The 21,040-nt window shown below is 34.8% G+C and overlaps 2 protein-coding genes across 2 annotated transcripts; both read left to right on the top strand.

The window, feature by feature from the left end:
• The first annotated feature begins 7,316 nt into the window (after positions 1 to 7,316).
• LOC113714807 (branched-chain-amino-acid aminotransferase 2, chloroplastic) lies at positions 7,317 to 12,577 on the top strand. Its single transcript, XM_027238886.2, has 11 exons — positions 7,317 to 7,371; positions 7,548 to 7,644; positions 8,884 to 8,957; positions 9,940 to 10,111; positions 10,198 to 10,374; positions 10,495 to 10,626; positions 10,759 to 10,857; positions 11,222 to 11,338; positions 11,609 to 11,704; positions 11,884 to 11,996; positions 12,236 to 12,577. The coding sequence occupies exons 2-11, from the start codon at positions 7,576 to 7,578 to the stop codon at positions 12,348 to 12,350; spliced, it is 1,164 nt and encodes a 387-aa protein (XP_027094687.1). The 5' UTR covers positions 7,317 to 7,371; positions 7,548 to 7,575; the 3' UTR covers positions 12,351 to 12,577.
• Positions 12,578 to 18,507: 5,930 nt separating this feature from the next.
• Positions 18,508 to 20,136, top strand: LOC113714808 (transcription factor RAX3-like). The gene is made up of 3 exons (XM_027238887.2): positions 18,508 to 18,793; positions 18,939 to 19,068; positions 19,233 to 20,136. Exons 1-3 carry the CDS (start codon positions 18,658 to 18,660, stop codon positions 20,023 to 20,025), a joined length of 1,059 nt encoding a protein of 352 aa, XP_027094688.1. The 5' UTR covers positions 18,508 to 18,657; the 3' UTR covers positions 20,026 to 20,136.
• The last annotated feature ends 904 nt before the right edge of the window (positions 20,137 to 21,040 follow it).

Raw genomic sequence — 21,040 nt, 5'->3', positions numbered from 1 at the left:
TACTTAATTTCCTGTTTCATGAGTTTTTGATGTGCCGGCTAGCTTGTGGAATAATTGATGTCATTTCAGTGTATATATAGAAGTAACTTTTTATACACTGACAGTGTAGTGTAGTGATCTTTTTACAATGACAGTTATGAATGTATGTCAACGTGCATGATTTGAATTTCGAATTTGAATTGATATTATGTGATATGATCTAAATCTATTTATATATTAAAAAAATTATATAGTGACATTACATTAAAAAAAAAAAAAAAAAACTTACTCATCTATATGTGAAACGAACTTTTGCCACAACAATACGATACGTGGTAAAATATTTGTTTTCTAGAGTGTCGCACCTAATTAATAGTTGATTAGCCTTTCCCCTTGACAAGATAAGATAATACTCTTCCCAAAAAGGCTCTCACGACGCAATAACATGTATACATAATTAACCACTTTTCTAGAAGAGATATAGATGCCCCTACTAATCATCAGCAGAGAGAATATGTTATCGTTTGATAGAAGTCATGACTGTGGGATAATTCATAATGTTTGATTCTCAGAAACCAAAATGCCAATTCATATTACCTACCCAAAATTCCAACTAATTCATGTCATTGTACAAAACATGTACTATTTGGCTATTATTGATTATTCTTGGCCGTCATCTTAGGTTCGAAATTCTTATTCAACATTTATCTTCAACGATTTGCACTGGTCATCACCAAGCCGACATCTAAAAGTTGCCGAAACTTTGGAATCACAACTCCCATATATGATATGACTTTAGCATTTACTTTACTGTAAAACCCAATTGAATAGCCTGATAAATGCATGCTCCCCACAACACATAGGCCGTTATTCTAAAACTTTCAATGTATTGTCATGTTGAGAGGTTTAGGCTATGTCGTTGGTGTTCCTTTTTATAACATAAGATACTTCAAAATTAATTGAGGTGAGGTTGACAAATTGAAAACAATAGCAGGTCCTCCATTAAAGAGTAGTGGTTTTACTAACATTAATTGCTTAAGTGATTAAAATTAAGTATAAATAGGAACAAAAATATATATATATATATATAAAAACTCTAGATATGTTCTTAATATATATATATATTGAAGTGATTTTTTATATAAAAACTCTAGATATATATATATACATTGATTAATGTACTTACCACACTTTCGATATACTTATTACAATGTTCTTAATGTAGATATGTTCTTAATGCTATATATATATATATATATATATATATATATATAGCATTGATTTTATATATATATATAAATAAAAAATATCTAACAGTCGAACTCTCTCATTTTTTTTCCTACTAATTTTTCTATGTTGAAGTGGCCCGTGGGGTCGTATCAAAAGTCAGTCGGATCAAGTTGTTGATCATTATTTTTTTCGGTTCAAAGAGACACTCTAAACCTATTTTCCCTCTTTGGACTCGAAACCTTAAATTATTATTATTCTCCATTAAATGTTTGAGGGGAAGAGAGATAGGGAAACATATGAGATCGGGGCATATATACACATATACAGTCCTATACAAATTGGGCATTGGCATACGATCCATTACTCTGACATGCTGGCCCAATTCACCCGTGCTTCTTGAAATCGGAGGCCCAGACTGACGAAAGTTGCTCCAGGGCGTATGATAATGACGCCTTCAAACTTGATCACGAGGCATTCTTAGTTATCGTCGTAGGTTTGTACCAAAGTTGGAATATCTTTTGGAATAATAATAATATTGTCAGTCACGAAATGTCGAATGATTGTCGGTGGCATCGACGGGAAATGTTTTCCTAGCTACCATCTCGTTATGTTCTAGGATGGATGGATGGATGGATGATTTTAAAAGTACCAATTACTCTATAAATTAAATCATTGCTTCATAAGCAAACTTGCACTACATATTAACACCGAAAACAAAAGAGCAAAGGGGCAGGCAGATTTGATTTGATTGATTGATTACGAAGGCCGAAAAGAAGAAGAAAATGTGCTACGAAGACAAGTGCTCGAGATGTGGTAAGACCACTTGGGTTGGCTGCGGGAAGCATGTAGCATCTGTGTATGCAAGAATTCCGCAAGGCAAACACTGTCAGTGCAAGGATTGGCCGGGAGTTAAAGCCAATGGTGGTTCTGAAAATTCCTCCTCCTCCTCCTCCTCCTCCTATTGTACTATTCTTTGAGAAAATCCTCTCGTCTTTGGCTTTTCCTGGTCACCAATTTGCATTTCACTTGGCCTTTCAAAATCCGCATCCAAAAAAGTCTGTACCTAATTGGCAGAGCTATGAGAATAAAGCCACCGTTATTTCGGTATTGTTCTTTTGAGAGCAATTTCTGCTTCACACCTCCTTGTTGACTTAATATACTACTATGTTGCATGCAGAAGTCCCCGTTACAAAACTATATGGATGGGATATTGTAACCTTTTATACCTGTGTACTTGTTTGCATTCCAGGTTGTAGGTTTTGGACTAAAACATTTTCCATTCAACGAAGCATGATGCCCTATTCTAGTAAAAGTTTCGAGGCACAAAAATTCGCCAAGAAGTGAAATGAAATTTATTGGGAAAAAAAAGTTTAACAAAATATAAATGAGTTCGAAGATACTAGTTTAATCAGACATGCGCTGCAGAAGAGTCGAGATTAATTTACGAGTCTACTTTATCAAAATTCGATCTCGAACTTTGCATTGATGGAGTTCGAGTTGAGTGTCTCAAAATAAGAATTACCATTTCAAATTCAATACATGCTTTCCAATCTTCTCATTTGAACAAAGCAACTTTTTAAAATCTCAATACACATTTAACATGGAAATATTTTAAATTCAATAGATGCATGTGTAGACTTCAATATTGGGATGGAGGGAGCATGTATTTTTAATTTTAAAAAAATTTCAGTAGGGGAAGGGTGGGATTTAAGAAGTAGGGAAAGGTAGGGGATTTGTCTATCTTGTTCCTTATTTAAAATTATATAAAACATTATTATAACATTTAAACTCGATTGACCTTGATTTAATTAGATCTATTTGAGTTTGAGTTAGATTAAGGTAAAATTGAATAGTTCAACGAGTTCGACCTCGAGTTCAAGCATTTTAACTCAAAATGAGGTTGAGTGGTCCACTAGAACTATTTGAATTCAACTTGGACTCATAAATTTAGGCTTAATCTTACCTAAAGACCATTATTGTCACAACATATATGGTTTGCAAGAGTTTTGTGGTGGAATTCACTAATTACACAAATAAGGTTGCCAATTGGGTTTCTTGAATTGAGTTTTGATAAACATATAATTTCGACTCAAAAAACAAATAGAATCTTTTGGCACGAGCTAGAGGCCATTTTGTAAGTTCCATACTCGACTTATAAAGACCTGTAGGTTCTGGATCTATTTCCGACTTAACCTATAATATAATATAATATATATTAACATTATACACCATTCTACAATTATCTATTAATTTTAAAATTTAAACATAATAATTCCAAACCAGGGTTTAATCAAAACTTAGCCTATTGAAGCCCAGACACAGATGACGACTGAATTGTGGTGTATATTTGGGTTTCAGCTCTGTTGGTCCAATAATAGAGCCGCTCGGTCCCAATTTTGTCAGACCAGTCTCCACCAGGAGTGGTCCACTGACAATCCATCATACAGTTGAATGTTGGGCCTGAGGCTAACATAGGGTAACTCTGTGGACCAACACTGCCTCATGTAAATTCGCTCTTTTAACGGATGAGGACTAACATCAAAATTTGGGTAGCAGCTGCTACCCTGCGGATTGGCAGAAATCTATTATTAACGACCCAAAAAAAAAAGGATGCTTGCATAGAAGGAGCACGGTTGTGCCTTGGACTGAATTGTACATCTTGTTGGAGGAGTGAAAACGAAAATGAGGAAAGAAGTTATTTTCATAACTTTAAGCTGATAAAAATTCTACAAAATTTTCTTTGTAGATCCCAATTTTTATTTTCATGACAATCAACCATTTCATTTGTTTTATGTAGTTGATTGTCTTTGGTTATATTAGAGGTGATGCTGAATCAACTAGCTCAATTCGAAGTCACAATCTACTCAGTCAACAGGTTGGTTCGAGGTCGCTTTGATTGAACTCGAACTTGAGTTCAAGCTGCTCGTTTGAGTTCATGAGTCGAGTTCAAGTTCCAAATTCTTGTACTCGGAGGCTCAACAAGCCTAATCAAGTTTTTTTATAGTATATTTTTTTTTAATCTTATATATTTATTATTGTGAAATATCAATTATATCCTTTATTTAAAATTATATGTAAAGTATTAATTTTTATTAGGTGAGTTTGATTAGACTTAGATTGGATTTAATTAAACTCAAATCCAATTAAGATACATTGAAGTCGAGTTTGAGGTTGAGTTTCAACTCAATTATTTTATCTCGAATCGAGCTCAAGTAATGCATTACTCGAAGTCTCAACTCCTCTCAAATGCATCCTTGGTTGTACAATTTTTGGGTATGATAGACTTGCACGCCTACAAAAGATTGTTTACTTGATTAAATTGATTATAATCAGCGCCACTAACTACCATTGATGCGTTGTTGTTTGAAAGCGAACAACCTGCTGACAGAAATCAATAAGTGCAGAACCATTTGTACGTTCTGTAATATTGTAATTGTAGATTGTTTGTATTGCACCTACCGTTAACAGATCTTTCTAATTCTATTTAAACAAGAAAAAAAATCCAATGAAATAGTGTATTTTATGCCTCATTTAAAATAGTAGTGGGGCATACTTTCTCTCAATTAAGTTGGTATCGTTTGGCAGGATGAGGGGGAAAATTTAATTTTTTTTTAAAAAATCGACTTGGTACACCTTCCCAACCTCCAGGCCATGTTCTCGAGTAGATTTGACCAAAATTGTTCCTTGATTTTTTGAAAATTCAAAAATCAATTTCATAGATTGATATTTTTTTAGGGCAAATGACTCAAATAGTCTTCCATCCAAATTTTTTCTTTAAAAAAAAAAATTTGAACTACATTTGGTCCTACCACTTTAATTTGGGACAACCTTATCTCTTAACTTTAATTATTAAATTGATTTAGTCCTATCACTTTAATTTGGAGCAAGGGCGTCGGTTAACTTTGAACAAGGAAAAAAAAATCACGTTCCCGAAGACTGGTCTCATGTCATTTTAGCTGAGGAGAAATTCTGTGAGTAGACTGCCATAACTATCAAAATCGTGCAGATTTGGCCCCACAATGTTAGCTGGCACATTTAAATTCCCGTTTGAATTGCTATTTTCTGAAATTTTTATAGAAATATGAACAGTAGCAATTTGTTTATGTGAAATAAAAAAAAATTTAAAAATTTAAAAAAAAATTAAAAAAAAAATGGTAATCCAAATTACATGGGATCCTCGGTGCTACTTTTGTGGTGATAATTCTGCGTCACTTCTATATTTATATCAAGTGACCTATTTATTTAACTTGTCATATGTTATTTATTTAAGTTTCTTCTATCCTTAGCGTGATAAATGGGATTGACATTAAATTTGGTATGGAACAGTGACACAGAGGATCTCAACTGAATCCAAATAAGGCAGCATACAATGGGTTAATCCAACAAGTATTGTCTCATAGGATAGTTTTTTGGAAAACATAAATCAGGAACATGAATAAATCCAAGGAGCACGATACAATGATTAATTGGATATACTTGTTACCACACTATGAGAGCCTATCTGATAGAATCCAAATTCAATGCTACTCCCTCCGTCCCACTTTGATAGTCCTGATTCTTTTTTCACACAGTTTAATAAAAAGTAGTTAACTTTGTTGGAACAATCAATTTAGGTAGCCATTTTCCTAAAATAACTCACATTAATTAGAGTACAACCTTATGAGAACTTGAATTGATGATAAAAAAAGAATCAATTCTCATTAAATGGGATTGGTTTATAGTAACAACAACTTACATTGAATAAGGGTATTTTAGGAAAATTAAAATACAACTACATTTTTCAATTGGAAAGTGGACTACAATTTGGGACAGACGAAAAAGGAAAACAGAACTATCAAAGTGGGACGGAGGGAGTATAAAAAGTTAAAAAGTTTATTTGTGTCTTTCATGAACCAAAGCCTTCACAACATAACACAAGTAATTAAACTATGACTAATTATTGTAGAAAATCATGAATCGCATTCCAGTCTTTATTAATCGCACTTCAGTAATTTCTTTTATCATATAGTCTAATAAATAAAAAATTGCATTATAAAATTGATCGTGAATGTGCGATTAACAAGCATTTCTCTTATTTTATAGTAATACATATGTTTCTTTCCTTTTTTGTCACGAAAGGAAAATGAAGGGTAGGTGAGAAGGAATCATCATCGCTCGGAGGTGACTGACGTGGAATTGTCGGCCTGGATTCACTCATGCTACGCATGTGCACTCACACACTATGCCTCTCCGTTTAAAATCAAAACTAGATGGTATTAAATTTTCTTGGGAGTTTTGCACAAATCAAACCCTCCATTCACAAAATATCATCGTCTAGTCCTTCACATTTAAATTATACATTTTGAACCCTAACCTATTCAAAGTGTATCTCAATTATAAGCCCGAATTCTATTTCCGGTCAAATTTCTTTAGGGACAAAAACAGGAAGTGTGTAACTTCTTATCCCATGCTTGGTGTAATTGTTGTGGCTTCTTCCTTCTTCACCAAACAGGATTTGTTAACTTAGGATGCGTTTGATAAAACTGAAGTTTGAAAACTAAATTCTGAAATTTGAAATCTAAATTCTGAATTCAGTAATATATTTGAATATATATCACATTTAGTGACAAGTGAATAGTTTATTCCTTAATCTTGGAGGCAAGTTTTGTCTAGAAAATTCGGTGCCACTTAATTAATTCAGATGTTTTATTTTTGGTTATCAAACGCGTCTGAACATATTAAAATCTGAATTCATTAAGTTTAAGTGAGTTATCAAATGGGGCCTTAATATGAAATACTATATTTTACGTAATAATTGTCTATTTTCAATTTTGTCCCTCAATATAAGGAATCATCTATTTTAAATTTTTCCCTTCAATATACATCATAATGTACAGAAAATCAAAGAAAAATTTTCAAGAACAAAAGCAAGTGAAAATGAAATTTGGGATCAAAATATCACCATTTCCAATATGTTGCAGATGAAAATGTGTCAATTTAAATATAAGGGACTAGAACAGAATAACTTGAAATGTAAAGGAGTTCTTGTACAATTGTTCCTATTCTTTATCTGTCCAATTGCTTTGATGCATATCCTAGCAGTCGAAGTGCTCATGGTTCCGTGTTCAACCTCTCCAATTCTTTGGCCTTTTCTTGCCAGTTCCCATTTGCATGCCTGCATATGTGAGCACCGCTGCTTGTGATCATTATGAAACATTAATATATGCAATTCTTCGATCATCTTCATTTTTCTGTCCCTGTTCTTTCTTTCTGTTCTTCCTCTTCTGAATAGTCACTTGTAATCTTTACCCGTTTTCTAAACGTTTGCCGGAAATACAACTGACGGGTTTTCTTTGAAGTTCTGCACTGAGCAAAAAGAAGAGCAAGATGATTCATAAAACCACCAGCATTCGTAATTTGATTCAACCTTCGGCTTTAAGCTCTCTTATATCAAAGGTTAGAGTCAAAGAACTTCTTTGTCTTCTGTTTTCTGTTTTGTTTGGAATTCATTTCTCTTTCTGCTGTCTTTGATTTTGTCTACTTATTTTGATCCATTTGAATTCTGAGGGAAAAAAAAAAATTAAATCTGGCTAGCTTCAGAAACTAGAGCAGTTGTCCTGTTCTCTCTTGAACATAGAATTGAATCTGAGGTTGAAGAAGACGGACCCAAAAAAAAAAAAAAAAAAAAAGAGGTTTAGGAGTTTGATCCTCCAAATATTTGGAAGAGCAGCATGCAATGTTGATAACAGCCGTTATTTTTCTTGATATAAAAAGATATCAAATATACATTATTATTTTGTTTTTGTCTGGAAAACTCACGAATTTATTCTAACAGCAAAAGAATGCTGATGCTAGTAATAGATGAAATGATTTTCATATCCACAATTGTTTAGGCCCTTTATCGTAAATTAGGTTGAGCTGGTGGATTATGAAAGAAATTTTCAAAACCAGCGTGAATCACACATTTTTTCAGGCTAATTGGTTCAGCATTGATATCATTGTAAAAAGCAAGGACAAAATGTCACTATTGCTTAAAACTTAGCAAAACTTCTCACTAAAATGTGGTCATATATATATATATACAGTGACAGTTAGACGCTCGAATGGGGATAATGCTGTGTGGTCAATTTTATCGCTTTTTATTATTTTAAATTCAATCCCTTCCTAATTTTGGTGGATAGCAGATCCAAACCCACTAGGAAAAAAAGTCAGCAATTTCTATCTTATACAGTTCATCCATTTTAATTAAAGACGAGCAAAAACTATAGGATTAGTAGAATAATTTCACGTGTTCCATTGTTTACAAATCTTACTTACCCCCAAAAAAAAATTATTTAGGAGATTTAAATAGAATAATTAAATATATATATGTTAGGTGGTTATGGATTCAAATATTGATAATCCAACAAAGGATGTTGAATAAATAGTAATGAAACAGATTTGCATAGATATACACTTCATCCAAAGAAAAGAATAATATATTTGAAATATTTTTTTTTATTTTTGGCGACTAAACAAGATCTTAATTAAGGAAATTTTATATTTTGCTACTATACATAATCTGGATTTTTTTTTAATAAAAAAAAGTAGGATGGATTGATGAATTTTAGCTAAAAACAACAAATCGTGATCTACATGCATCATGATAATTTACTCGACCAAAAAATAAACTGTTTGTTTTGTTTTGTTTTGTAGTTGGGAGCTAGCAGCTATGCAACTCAGGCTGCATCTTCTTTACAGCAAGCCTGTGAACCACCATCTGCCTATAGGTAAATGTTAATCGACTTTCATCTGCTTAACTAAATTCCCTGATGCATGCAAGTCAAATCATTTGGTTCTGCAAGATTTTGTAGTTTGCTCCATGGATTTTATACATCAAGAATCTTCATGCAAAAATATCATATCCCCTTCTGCAGGTTGCTTTAGTTGTTCGATTAATTTTGTCAATGAATTGTACATTGTACTGTGTTTACTTGGATCCTAGCAAGGTGCAATGTAAGAAGTACATTGTACATTGTACTTATGTTATTTGAATGGATTTATTTGTCCTTTACATTCACCACCAGAAACCATGCTGATCCCAGAATGTGCCATTCCATTGTTGATCTTCCCTCATCGACCTGAGAAAATAACAAAATGTCATTTAGTTTTTGTCAATGGTCCATCTTTGTGTTTGCCTTGTCGTATGTCTTCTATGATTGCTTCATATGCGCTTTGGGTGAGAGCTACATATGCTTTGCGTCTCTTCATTTGTGAACTCCATGATTCAGTGGTATTTGTGTTAGTAAATCCAATTATTGAGAAAGCCACTTAAAGCATACACAGATCAAAGGAAAAATAAACGAAAGAGATTACACTACCTGGATTCAAAATGTCTACAAAAAATGAAGAGCTTCTGTTCATAAAACGCTCGGCATCATCAAAGGCATGGAAGTATTGTGGAAACAAGCCACCTGCCCAACCAGAGCAGCCATCCCTGGACAATCCCACACTTTTATGTAGCAAGCTCACTGCTAAACCCATGTAGCTGTCTTAGTGGAAGCCGTGAAGTATAAGGAGCTGCCTGCATCGAAAACTCATTGCTAAACATGTCCTTTTGGAAAATGAGGACAGTTGAATATGTTTTGTATGGGTATCATAAGCATTTACTATTTCTTCGTTGCAATGGTAATAAGAGCGATGGGGACAAATTATCATGCCCGACTCTAATTTGTTCTTCCACACTTCTTTGTCCATGTTGATAATTGACAGCAATGACGAGTATGCTGATATTGATTGGAATGGTCTCGGATTCAGTGTTATGCCAACTGACTATATGTACATCATGAAGTGTCCCAGTGATGGATATTTCCAGCAAGGCCAACTTTGCCGATATGGGAACATTGAGTTAAGCCCTTCAGCAGGGGTATTAAATTATGGACAGGTACGTTCCGTTCCTCATCACATCTGGACTACAGGTCGTCTCACATAAACTGTAAGTTAATTCTCTGTCTGTGAAAATTGAAACAGGGATTGTTTGAGGGTACGAAAGTCTACAGGAAAAAAGATGGAGGCCTCTATCTATTCCGCCCAGATCAGAACGCCATCCGAATGCAAATTGGTGCTGAAAGAATGTGCATGCCCTCTCCATCCATTGAGCACTTCATCAATGCAGTGAAGCAAACTGCCTTGGCTAACAGGCGTTGGGTAATTATTTTTAGTCCCCAAATTCTTGCAGTACAATTGTGTTGTCAGTCGGTAACAAAATTTTTGTTTTGTGTGTTTTCTTTCTTTCGTGTAACCTATTTTTCTTTTGAGTTTGCGCAGATCCCACCTCCAGGAAAAGGATCACTTTATGTTAGGCCTCTGCTCATAGGAACAGGACCTGTACTTGGTTTGGCTCCATCACCTGAATATACATTTCTTGTCTATGCTTCGCCTGTTGGAAACTACTTCAAGGTTCAGATCTTTTTCTTTATATGCTTCTTTCCTGTCATTATAAACACTTCATGTTCTTCTTTCTTATTCCTAAGTTGTCCATTTCTCTGTCATTAAAGAAGAATGTGTTTATTTTGAGTTGTGGTTATACAGGAAGGAACTGCAGCGTTAAACTTATATGTGGAGGGTGAGTTTCATCGCGCTTCACGTGGAGGAGCCGGAGGAGTCAAAAGCATAACAAATTATGCTCCAGTAAGCTAAATGATCCTTCATGTTACTATTCAGCCCAATCTCCAAACCCCAGAAAATGCAAAGAAATGGATTAAACCGCAATATTGGCCCTATCTAAACTTGCATTTGATGGCAAAGGAAGTCAAAGAAGACCAATTAAAGGCTTTTGTTTACATATTTTATTTTCTAAATTTTCTTATTAACCTTTGATATCATAAAGCTACTGTTTGTTGAATAAACTCGTAAATTGATTATGTTGCCTAAAAATTTGGAACTTGTTAGCCAGTTAATCTTTCTATGCATTTCCTCCAACCAGAAATGCTCTGTTTTTTGCTTACCTTCTTGTTGTTTCCTTTCAGATTCACATTTACTTTGTGTTGCGTAGGTCTTAAAAGCAATACATAGAGCAAAGGATAGAGGATTCTCTGATGTCTTGTACCTAGATTCACTGAACAAGAAAAACATTGAGGAGGTCTCTTCTTGTAACATTTTCATTGTCAAGGTATTCTACTCCATTACCTCATCAAACTATTTCAGTAGCTGATATGTTAATACAAATAACAACTCTATACAACCCGGACATATTGGGTTACAATATGGACGTAAGGTCAAAAGCTTTAACAAAAAGAAAAATCTTGTTCATGTGAGAGTATAAGTAGAAACTATAGATATAGGGCTCTATAATGTTCTTAGTGCAGCCTGCGCAATCTGCAGCTAGATTTTGAAGGGTTTGGACCATTAAACTTATTACTACTCCAATGCATATATCCAGGGAAATATTCTTTCAACTCCAGCAACTAATGGCACCATCCTTGAAGGTGTAACACGAAAAAGCATGATGGAAATTGCAAAGGATCTTGGATACCAGGTAAGCAAAAAACCTGTATTAGCTGCTAATTAAGCAGGCAGTTGAAAAAATGATAAGAGAATTCGTGGTATTGGCTCACATAATTGCCATCATGCTAAGGTTTGGAAGTGTTCTATTGCTACTCTAATGTGACTGAAGCAGTCTATGGGCTATCTGAGCCTTTTCTATGATGTTGCCAGGTTGAAGAACGTACCATTCCGGTGGACGAACTAATCGATGCTGATGAAGTATTCTGCACAGGAACTGCGGTTGGTGTTGCCGCTGTGGGAAGCATCACATACAATGGTAAAAGGTAATAAGTAGCATGCATGCTTATTCTAGTGTTATCCCAACACTGTTTCATCCCAGCGTATGATCTTGTGAAAAGGTCGTGCTGTGCAGAAGATTAAGCAGGACTAACCCCCCATGAAGTTACTCAAGAGTTATAGGAACATTTTCTGAACTTTAATTTGCTTTCTCAAGGTTCACAACTTTGTCTGGATGAATAAGGTATAGAGAGTCATCAGTAATTGGTTTCTTCCGTTTATGCAGGACTGAATACGAGATCAGCCCCGATCTTGTCTGCAAGAAACTTTACTCGAGGCTCGTAGGAATTCAAAGTGGTGCTGTCGAGGATAATAGGGGCTGGGTTGTCGAAATTGATTAAAAGATATGTTCAACTCTGGTTGCTTTATTGACATATTCTGCTGTAAATAATCGAATCAGCAGATATTAGTCTTTATTTAATTTGTAAAAATGTCTGTTTCATACTTGAACAGTCTCTAGTAACTCTGCAGCTTTGAGCTGAGTTATTCAAGTGGCTAAAAGGATAAGACTGCCCTGTTAAACTTCTTTCCTAATCTATGCAGAAAGCCCAGAAAGGGATTTAAAACCCTTTTCGCTGGCCATTCCAAATCTGTAGGAAAATTAGATGTAGCCCAATATTCAACCATCTTTGTTTACTCTAGAATAATTGTCCAATTATCATTTATTCAATTCACCATTCCTTTTTCTTTTTAGGTTGATTTGAGGCCAAATGTCACATCTCACAGCAACAATTTTAAGCTGAGCTACACAAGAAATCTGGTGGATCCCGGAGAAAATGCGTCACCAATCTCCCTTTTTGCTCCCATTTCTTCCCCTTGGAGTATTTTTTTTTTTGAAAATCTACAAAAGAAAAGTTTTAAATAAATTGCTACAAAATATTAATCAGCACTCCATGCCCGAAGGATAAACGTCTAGCATAGGACTGTCAACAGATTAGGTTTAATTTGGATTGGATGTAGACCCTATTTATTTTTTTTATTTTGTATTCGGAATAGGTAATAGGTTCATTTACTTAGACTATAAATGGATCGGAAATGGATTTACATGTTTCGATCCATTTTGGACTCGATTAATAGAAATTTTTTCATTAAAATTTATTGCAAACCCACTTATCTTCTACTAGAAAAAGATCTGTAAAATGGTAATATTTTATTTATACATTTTATGTTCAACTAAAATTTTAAAACTATTGGAAAATAATTCTATTAAATTAATTTCAAAGTCCATATATTCTTGACCGGATTTGGATCCAGACGGGCCCTGACATGTAACTACGAATTGAGAATCTGCAGATCTGACCTGTTTACACTTTACACCCGTACTCTTGCTAAGCTTCAAACTTTTAGGCCCATGGACTCTGGAATATTTCATGAATGATCTACAGAAATTGGCCATCCTTTTAAAAGCAGGATCCGTCGTTCTCAATAGTAATAGTTTTTGAGATTGAATCCAGATGGAAATTGGAGATTTAAGATTGGACGCGCCAAAATTCATTGGTTCAGCTGCTAAAAATCAAACCATGATAGTTTGTGAAAACTCTTACACAAGGCTGGAGCCCAAAGTTTTGCCAATAGACTAAAACCAAAAATTGGCCGACACCCCAGATTTTTTGTGTCCGCCTCAAAAGATAATGAAAGTCATCAGCCACAAAAGTTAAGAATTGTTACTTATAAAGGTGCAGTAAAAAAATCATGAACCAAAATCATCCTCCACAAAAACACTAACCCGGAGAGAATTAGTGGTTAAGAGCAAGGATTAATTTTCTATACAGTGACAGTGTTTACACTTTCACAGTTAAATGCATGATACATAATTTGAATTTGAATTTGAAGTTTCAATTTTGCATATGGGTCAAGAATCTAACTGTAATAATGTGTACAGAGTCAGTGCGTATAAGATTAACTCAAAAAACAATTGTAACTTTCAAACTCTCAAGAGTGCGTAACTTCTTGGTTTTTCTTTTATATTTTAGGTGGATCCAAATTTGGTGTAAGAGAATAATATGGTACAAGGGTTGTTTTTTCTTGAAATCATCATGATGAACACCAAGTTGCGAAAGCCACTAAAAATAATTTTGGAGAAAGAAGGAAATTTACGTGTAGAAAAAAGTGCAGCAGAAAACTTGACGTGCATGTTTAGTTTTGGAGTTTAATTACATCATCTCCCAGCACAAGGAGAGCGATTAATGACGACGTAAAGGAAGAAAATGCGTGATTTTTGCAGCATTAGCTTATCTTTTTATCGTTGAAAAAGAAAGAAAACAGGGATCAAATACTCAATTAGCAACCGTCTCCATCATAATCCATCAATCAGAAAATTGTCACTGCTAATAGTCCCAATCGACCGAACTTACACCAACCATAAGAAAAATGGCTGAGAAACTGGTGATGTATGATCTGTTCTCAATATGGCAAAGATGCATCCACAACATCGTGGCATTCTTTGATAAGCTCAAAAATTAGATGATTGATTGCAGTACTCCCACATACATGATCCCTCACTACAGCTGGTAAGAATGTGACTGCTATGAAGAACCATAACAGAAATCTTGACAGTTTTGGAACAAACTTAGACTCTCAGATTCCAGTAATTTGTACTCGACTACAAGTGATGTGCTTTTCTTTTCTTGTTTTTTTTTTTCCTTTCTTGGTTTTCGTTTCATTTAAAATCTTTTCATGTTTTCCTACTCTTCTGATAATATACTACGTAGTACTTCCATTTTTCTCCCCCTTATTTGTCTGTTGGTGACGCTAGCTGACGCACCACAGATATTATTTACATATTGAATTTTTTTTCCTTTGTACGCGGAAGGTCTTAAATTCAGTATCTCTTACTTACCATTCCTTCTGCCTTATCATTTAATTCAGTCCTCCCTCGTTACATACTGGATTTGTGTATGATACCTGCAAAACTCAGAAACGCTTATACATAGAGTTCAAGCCTTCAATATGTATAATTTCTCTTCAGTCAAATTGACCCAATATTTTGTCAAATACACGATTTAGGGCATAATAAAGGTAAAACTTGCTAATCAAGTTCTATTAATCTTTTTTTTTTTTAAAAAAATAATCTTGGATATCAATCCAAGTACTACTTTTAACTTTTGATGAGGTCCACGCAGCAGGGCACACAGGGTGTGAGCATGATGACATATGTATCTGTTTAAAAGTAGTGGTAGTCATCGAAAGTTTTTACTAGTAGATATTGCACGGAAAATGCAGTGTTGATCAGCTTTGAAAAACAAAAAAAGACTGGTAAAAGATTTGCTCATGTAAACAACTTACAAAAAGCTGATAAAAGTTAAAACTGCCTGGAGATGGAAATCGTCATGGACGATTAACTCGGTCAATTTGATAGATATATTTCAAACGTATAGGTCCATAAAGAAAAGCGAACGACTTTAGCATTGTCGTTGAAAGATGCTCTCTCGTAATCCTGTTTCTCTCTCGTCAATTTCAATCATCAAGTGATAAACAACATTATTAATGCTACAAGTCTTGATTGGTTGTTAAATATTTAATGTACATGTCTTGACAGCTAACTTGACTACGTTTGTCAAAATTTATAGCAGTCTGGAAACGGTAAGAACAGTTTCAGAATCATGGATGTTATATAGTCATCAAGAACCAATATAATTAGTAGGGACATTAATTAGCCAAGATGATAATTAGTGGGGACATTAGCCAGGATGACTTCAACCTCTTTAATTCTAAGTCTTAAATCTTCTTCTTCCCCCTTTCTTTTTATTATAAGGTTCCGAGACATATGACGCTATAAGCAGAGAGAAATCGCAAAGGGAGAAAAACTGGAGTACTACCAAAACAGAACTTGACTTTGAACTCTTTAGCTTGCCGACCAAGTCCCCGTGCCTTTATGAAGGTACGTAGGATTAAGTTGCTCGAAAGGACTCGTACAAAAATGAGCATTAGCAATTAGCATCAGTTGACTTCAATATTAATTAGTCTTCAACAGCAGTTGTAAGAGAGGCACAATGCCCATTCAAGGGGAAAAAGTGTATAATATTAGAAAGATGTGTTGATTATTGGGCATTCAATTATATTATGTATCACGTTATGTCTAACTGAGATACTGAGGCCACTTTTAAATATAAAAAAAAAAAGGTCTAGATATATTTGATGCAGTTTTTTTGGTTAGAGGGCGGTTCCTAAGGTCATAGAAGAAAGGAGAGATTAAAGAGTCAGTCAGTGATATCACTAAACGTACTAATGTTTCTTCTAGTGGATGATTAGATAGGATATAATTTACATTTTACCATTTAAGTTGCTAAATAATGTAATTAATTCCTTACCATGTATGTCCCATTTTACAAATCATATGGGGGATAGTCATCTTAAAAGATTAAATGATTCCAGCAATCGAGGCAATGAAAAAGGAAAAGAAAAGAGAAAAGAACCAAGAAAAAGAAAGCCTTCAGCCTGAAGGTTAGGAGACCAACCAACGAAAAGAAAGCAAAAAAAAAAAAACATCCATTTTGTGAAGCTCTACGTTGATGGTTGCAGATTTTTCTGGCATGACAAGAATTGGAGACCATATGTAACACCCACGTTAAAGTCAATTATGTAATGCATCGATGTGACAATAAGCTCCTCAAAACGGCTAAGTTCACCGCACCCCTACTCCCTGAGTGCCCGTGTGGGACTTCACTTGGCCCTTCATTATTTCACTTCATCTGCAAGTCGATTATTTATTTTAAACTTTCCTCCTCGATATATAACCAGGAGATTCTACAGTGCCTTTTAGGTATCATGTTCATAAGTGAAATTCAGCATTAGATGATGATGAAAAAAGTGTTATTGACTCTTAGATTAAACATTGTTAATATATTTAAAGTTTAAACTATTATCTTTGATGAGAGATAAAAGTTGAGAGCATGATATCTAAAAGGGACCATAGAATTTTCCTAAATAATCAATTGGGAAAGGAAAAAGACCTTGTTCAAATGGCTTGTTTTGGGTGGATTTTGCCATTCGATATAGGGGGTTTTGCAGCCTTTAACAACTAAAATTCGAACGTTGCGAACAAACTATTTTTTCACCAAAGACAATTTGTTCATCAGAGCATACTAAATAAAAGAATCTGATTGTATGATTTTTCGCCAAGACATCTGAACAGAGTCAGCTACTAACTCCAGGCTCTGTTGCTCAGAAAGAACAAATATGAACCGTATCAAGATGTGGCATTGATTGTATGATTTTCCGTCAACACACATTCTCAACAGTGATAACTACTAACTTTAGGCTTGGTGTTTAATTGGGTACAAGAAAGAAGAAATATGAACCATATCAAGATATGGCATCAATGCGTCCTCTACTTTTGACTTAGCCAACTTTTCTAATAGGGTAATATTCCATTTTCGCAGGTCATCTCTGGTCACCTACTCAATTGGCAATTTCTTCTTGCTTCATGTTTTGGTTTCCACTTGTTCAAGTCTCGTCCTTTTGGTTCTAGAACATTTTTTTGACTCTTGGAGAAAAGTTTCATTGGCATGCTTTTTCTCACATTTCCGATGGAGTTTGAAATATGTTGTTATGATCAAGAATAAATTATCAATGTTTGACTATCATTAACCAAGTCGCAATGTGGTACAATCCCTTTTCCCAGTTTTTCCTCTAAAAAACTAGCTAGGGAGGATGGAAGGTGGGTAATACCGTAATTACCTTGATGACTTGGCCTATCACGCAACCATGTAAACTTTTACTACGTAAGAGATTCACATTTACATTGAATAATCCCGCATTTCTGCAGATTTCTGTGCGTTGAGGAAGAATATATACCAGCAGCTATGATTATCTGATCCCAAAGATACAAAGTACTTATTTTAAGTACTATGTTTGATTAATTATTGCATAAATCGTACATGTCAAGGCTTAATTTGTTTTTTTTTTTTTAAAAAAAAAAGAATATTTTTATGTACTTCTTATTTTACCATCTACAAATTGGTGCACTATATGTAGATAACAGCAAAATACAAAACAATCCAGCTTTAAGCTCTTGTAAAATTTATCATCCGCAGATCTGCAGCTGGATATATCTTTCCGCATCCAATTTGGACCATCCATCATGAAACTGTTAGGAAGCCCTCGTCAACCTTAATTATTGTGGTAAATCTACACAAGCCAGAAGAGTTAAGATCGCTGTAAAATTGACTAGAATGAGAGCATTACTGTTCCATTTGGAAGGATTATGCAATTGTAAACATCATGCTGTTATTAGATGTGGATACACCATATCTCCTTAAAGCTATAAATATAACGTGGTTAGGACCATGACACACATCCTATAACGTGTAAATTATTTTCCAACGCAAGTAATTAAGGTTATGGGGCGCACATTCCCACTGGTTTTTACAGTCAATGTATATAATGATTCTTGAATGAGAAAGACAAGAAGAAAAACCCTGGTTTCCTATCCGGGCATATACTTTTCTATCCATCTTTTCATCCTTTTTGCTACCTCATTTTCTGAATGATATTCGCTGCTCCAGGAAACATGTATATCCTTTTCCAGCTATTATAGTCTCTCTCTTCGCTCTCTTTCTCTCTTACAGACACACACAAACACAAAAACTAGTATTCCAAGAAGGAAGAAGGGAGAAGGGTTACGCTTAGAAGCAGAAGTGAAAAGAAATGGGAAGAGCTCCATGCTGTGACAAAGCCAACGTGAAGAAAGGGCCATGGTCGCCCGAAGAAGATGCTAAGCTGAAGTCCTATATTGAGCAGCATGGAACTGGAGGCAACTGGATTGCTTTGCCTCAGAAAATCGGTTCGTAGCTAGCAAAGATCTTCAATGATTTTCAAGTTTAATTTCTTGGACCTAAGTACAGTACAGTAATATGCTTAACTGGATTTTCTAATTTCTAATGCATATGATGATCTTCTTGATGTACGAGTTTTGTGTCTAAAATTAGGCCTCAAGAGATGCGGAAAGAGCTGTCGCCTTCGATGGCTCAACTACCTTCGTCCCAACATTAAGCACGGAGGATTCTCTGAAGAAGAAGACAACATCATATGCAGCCTCTATATTAGTATTGGAAGCAGGTAAGTCGCATATTTCCTAACAATTTTCAACCTCTTAACTACTCCAAATTGGACATAGTTAAGGTTCCGTAGTCTTCCTCCTCTTAATTAGGACAAGGGTTGAGTAAAGCAAGTAGTATCTTCCATTACCGAATTAAACATTTCTTTTTGATTTGCACAAACAGGTGGTCAATTATTGCTGCACAATTACCTGGAAGAACTGATAATGACATAAAGAACTACTGGAACACAAGGCTGAAGAAGAAGCTCCTTGGGAAGCAGCGAAAGGATCAACATGCTCGAAAAAGTACCAGCCAAAAGCAAGAAATCCTGCGAAAGGGGATGAGGGAAAATATTAATCATATGGTTTCTTCTTCTTCCTCTGATTATAACAGTAACCAAAGTCCCTATTGGCCTGAGCTGCCTGTACTGCCTCCAGTACCCTACTCAAACGAAGAACCACGCTTTAATGACCATGCTTCTATTAGAAAGTTGTTGATAAAACTTGGAGGAAGGTTTTCTGACGATGATGATCAACCAACAAATGGCACCATGAATACCAATCTTCAGTATCCTTTGGTTAGTACCAATTCGTTGGTGCAAGTTCAACCACTTTATGATCAACAGATTAATATGCTATCTTCTGCCCCCCTGGATGTCTTGAATACAACTTCATCTTTGCCAGAAACGCTATACACCATTGATGCAGCAGATTTGTCAACTTTACAAGGACAAAACAGCTTTCAAGCTGGGCTCGAGCAAATGATCTGTAACAATCCTCAGAGATTAGATGGTCTTGAGTTCTTATGCGGGGATATTTTGGTCAATCATAGGACCGGGAATACTTGTGGAGGGAGTTCAGATTGGGGGGACATGAATTCTCTGGTACTTCCTGCTGTTGCTTCCGGCTATGAGGGTCTTCAACAAGGGACGCTGCAAGAATGTGCAATTGATCAATTGAGGTACCTTGGACCATGATAAAGTTCGTGCATATTTCATTTGTAAATTTGTGTTATTAGACGAGAGATTGAATTTGGATTATTTGTCTCGGAAACCCTAATAAACTTCTTTTTCCTTTCATTTACTCCATTTGGACTAAAATTATCTAGTTGTCTTGATGTTGAAATGGGAGAACTTAGGACTTGGAAGCTAGGATCGTTTTATCAGGATGCATAATTGATTTTTATTTGGTTCTCCAGCTGAAGTATCTTAATTATGGAAAAGTTGCTTGGGAGTATATTTTTTCTGCTGAACTATATGGTGAAGCTAGCAGTGCAAATTAATTAGTGCTGGTTTTTCCTTCGACATAAATGTGCTGAAAAATCCCACAAACTTCCATTGTGGCCTCCACAAAATGAACCTAACTAGTAAAGTAAATTCCTTTGACATTTTGGCAACAACTTGGTTGAGCTTTGTGGAGTAGGCTATTTTTCAAACTTCTTTCATTATTTTAGTGCCATTTGTTTCTATGATATCTTAGAAGAAATTTAATGATTGTGATCATTTGAAATCATTGGAACTTGGAAAAGATGTTGTAGAATTAATTGGAATATTACCTGATTCTAATGTCTATACGTTGATTACTTGTAACTTCAGAGAGTATGTAGTAGAGTTGCACTATGAAAGTAGCCCTCTCAGTCTTTAAATTCACTTTGCCTTTCTTTTGTATGACACTAAATCATTCTTGTATTACTCAGGTGATTCAATTATTATCAGATTATCGGGACTCATTCACATAAATTTGTTATTTTTTCTCACAAGAAAAATGGTCATGTATCTATATATATATATATATATATATATATATATATATATATATATATATATAACCTAGCAATCCCTTAAGAAGAACAAAGATATCTGAGAATCTTGAGGTTAATTATTATCTTCAACCTGTCTTAATTAAATAAGCAGGCAGGAATTCTAACATGTTAATGGAGTCTGATAAGTGCTAGACTACCAAGTAAATTATGTTTTTTGTCCTTTAGGCTAA

This window comes from Coffea arabica, chromosome 10c, assembly GCF_036785885.1.
Source record: "Coffea arabica cultivar ET-39 chromosome 10c, Coffea Arabica ET-39 HiFi, whole genome shotgun sequence".
Taxonomy (NCBI): Eukaryota; Viridiplantae; Streptophyta; class Magnoliopsida; order Gentianales; family Rubiaceae; genus Coffea; species Coffea arabica.
Note: the sequence above shows the minus strand (reverse complement) of the source record. Positions and strands in the feature narration are given on the sequence as shown.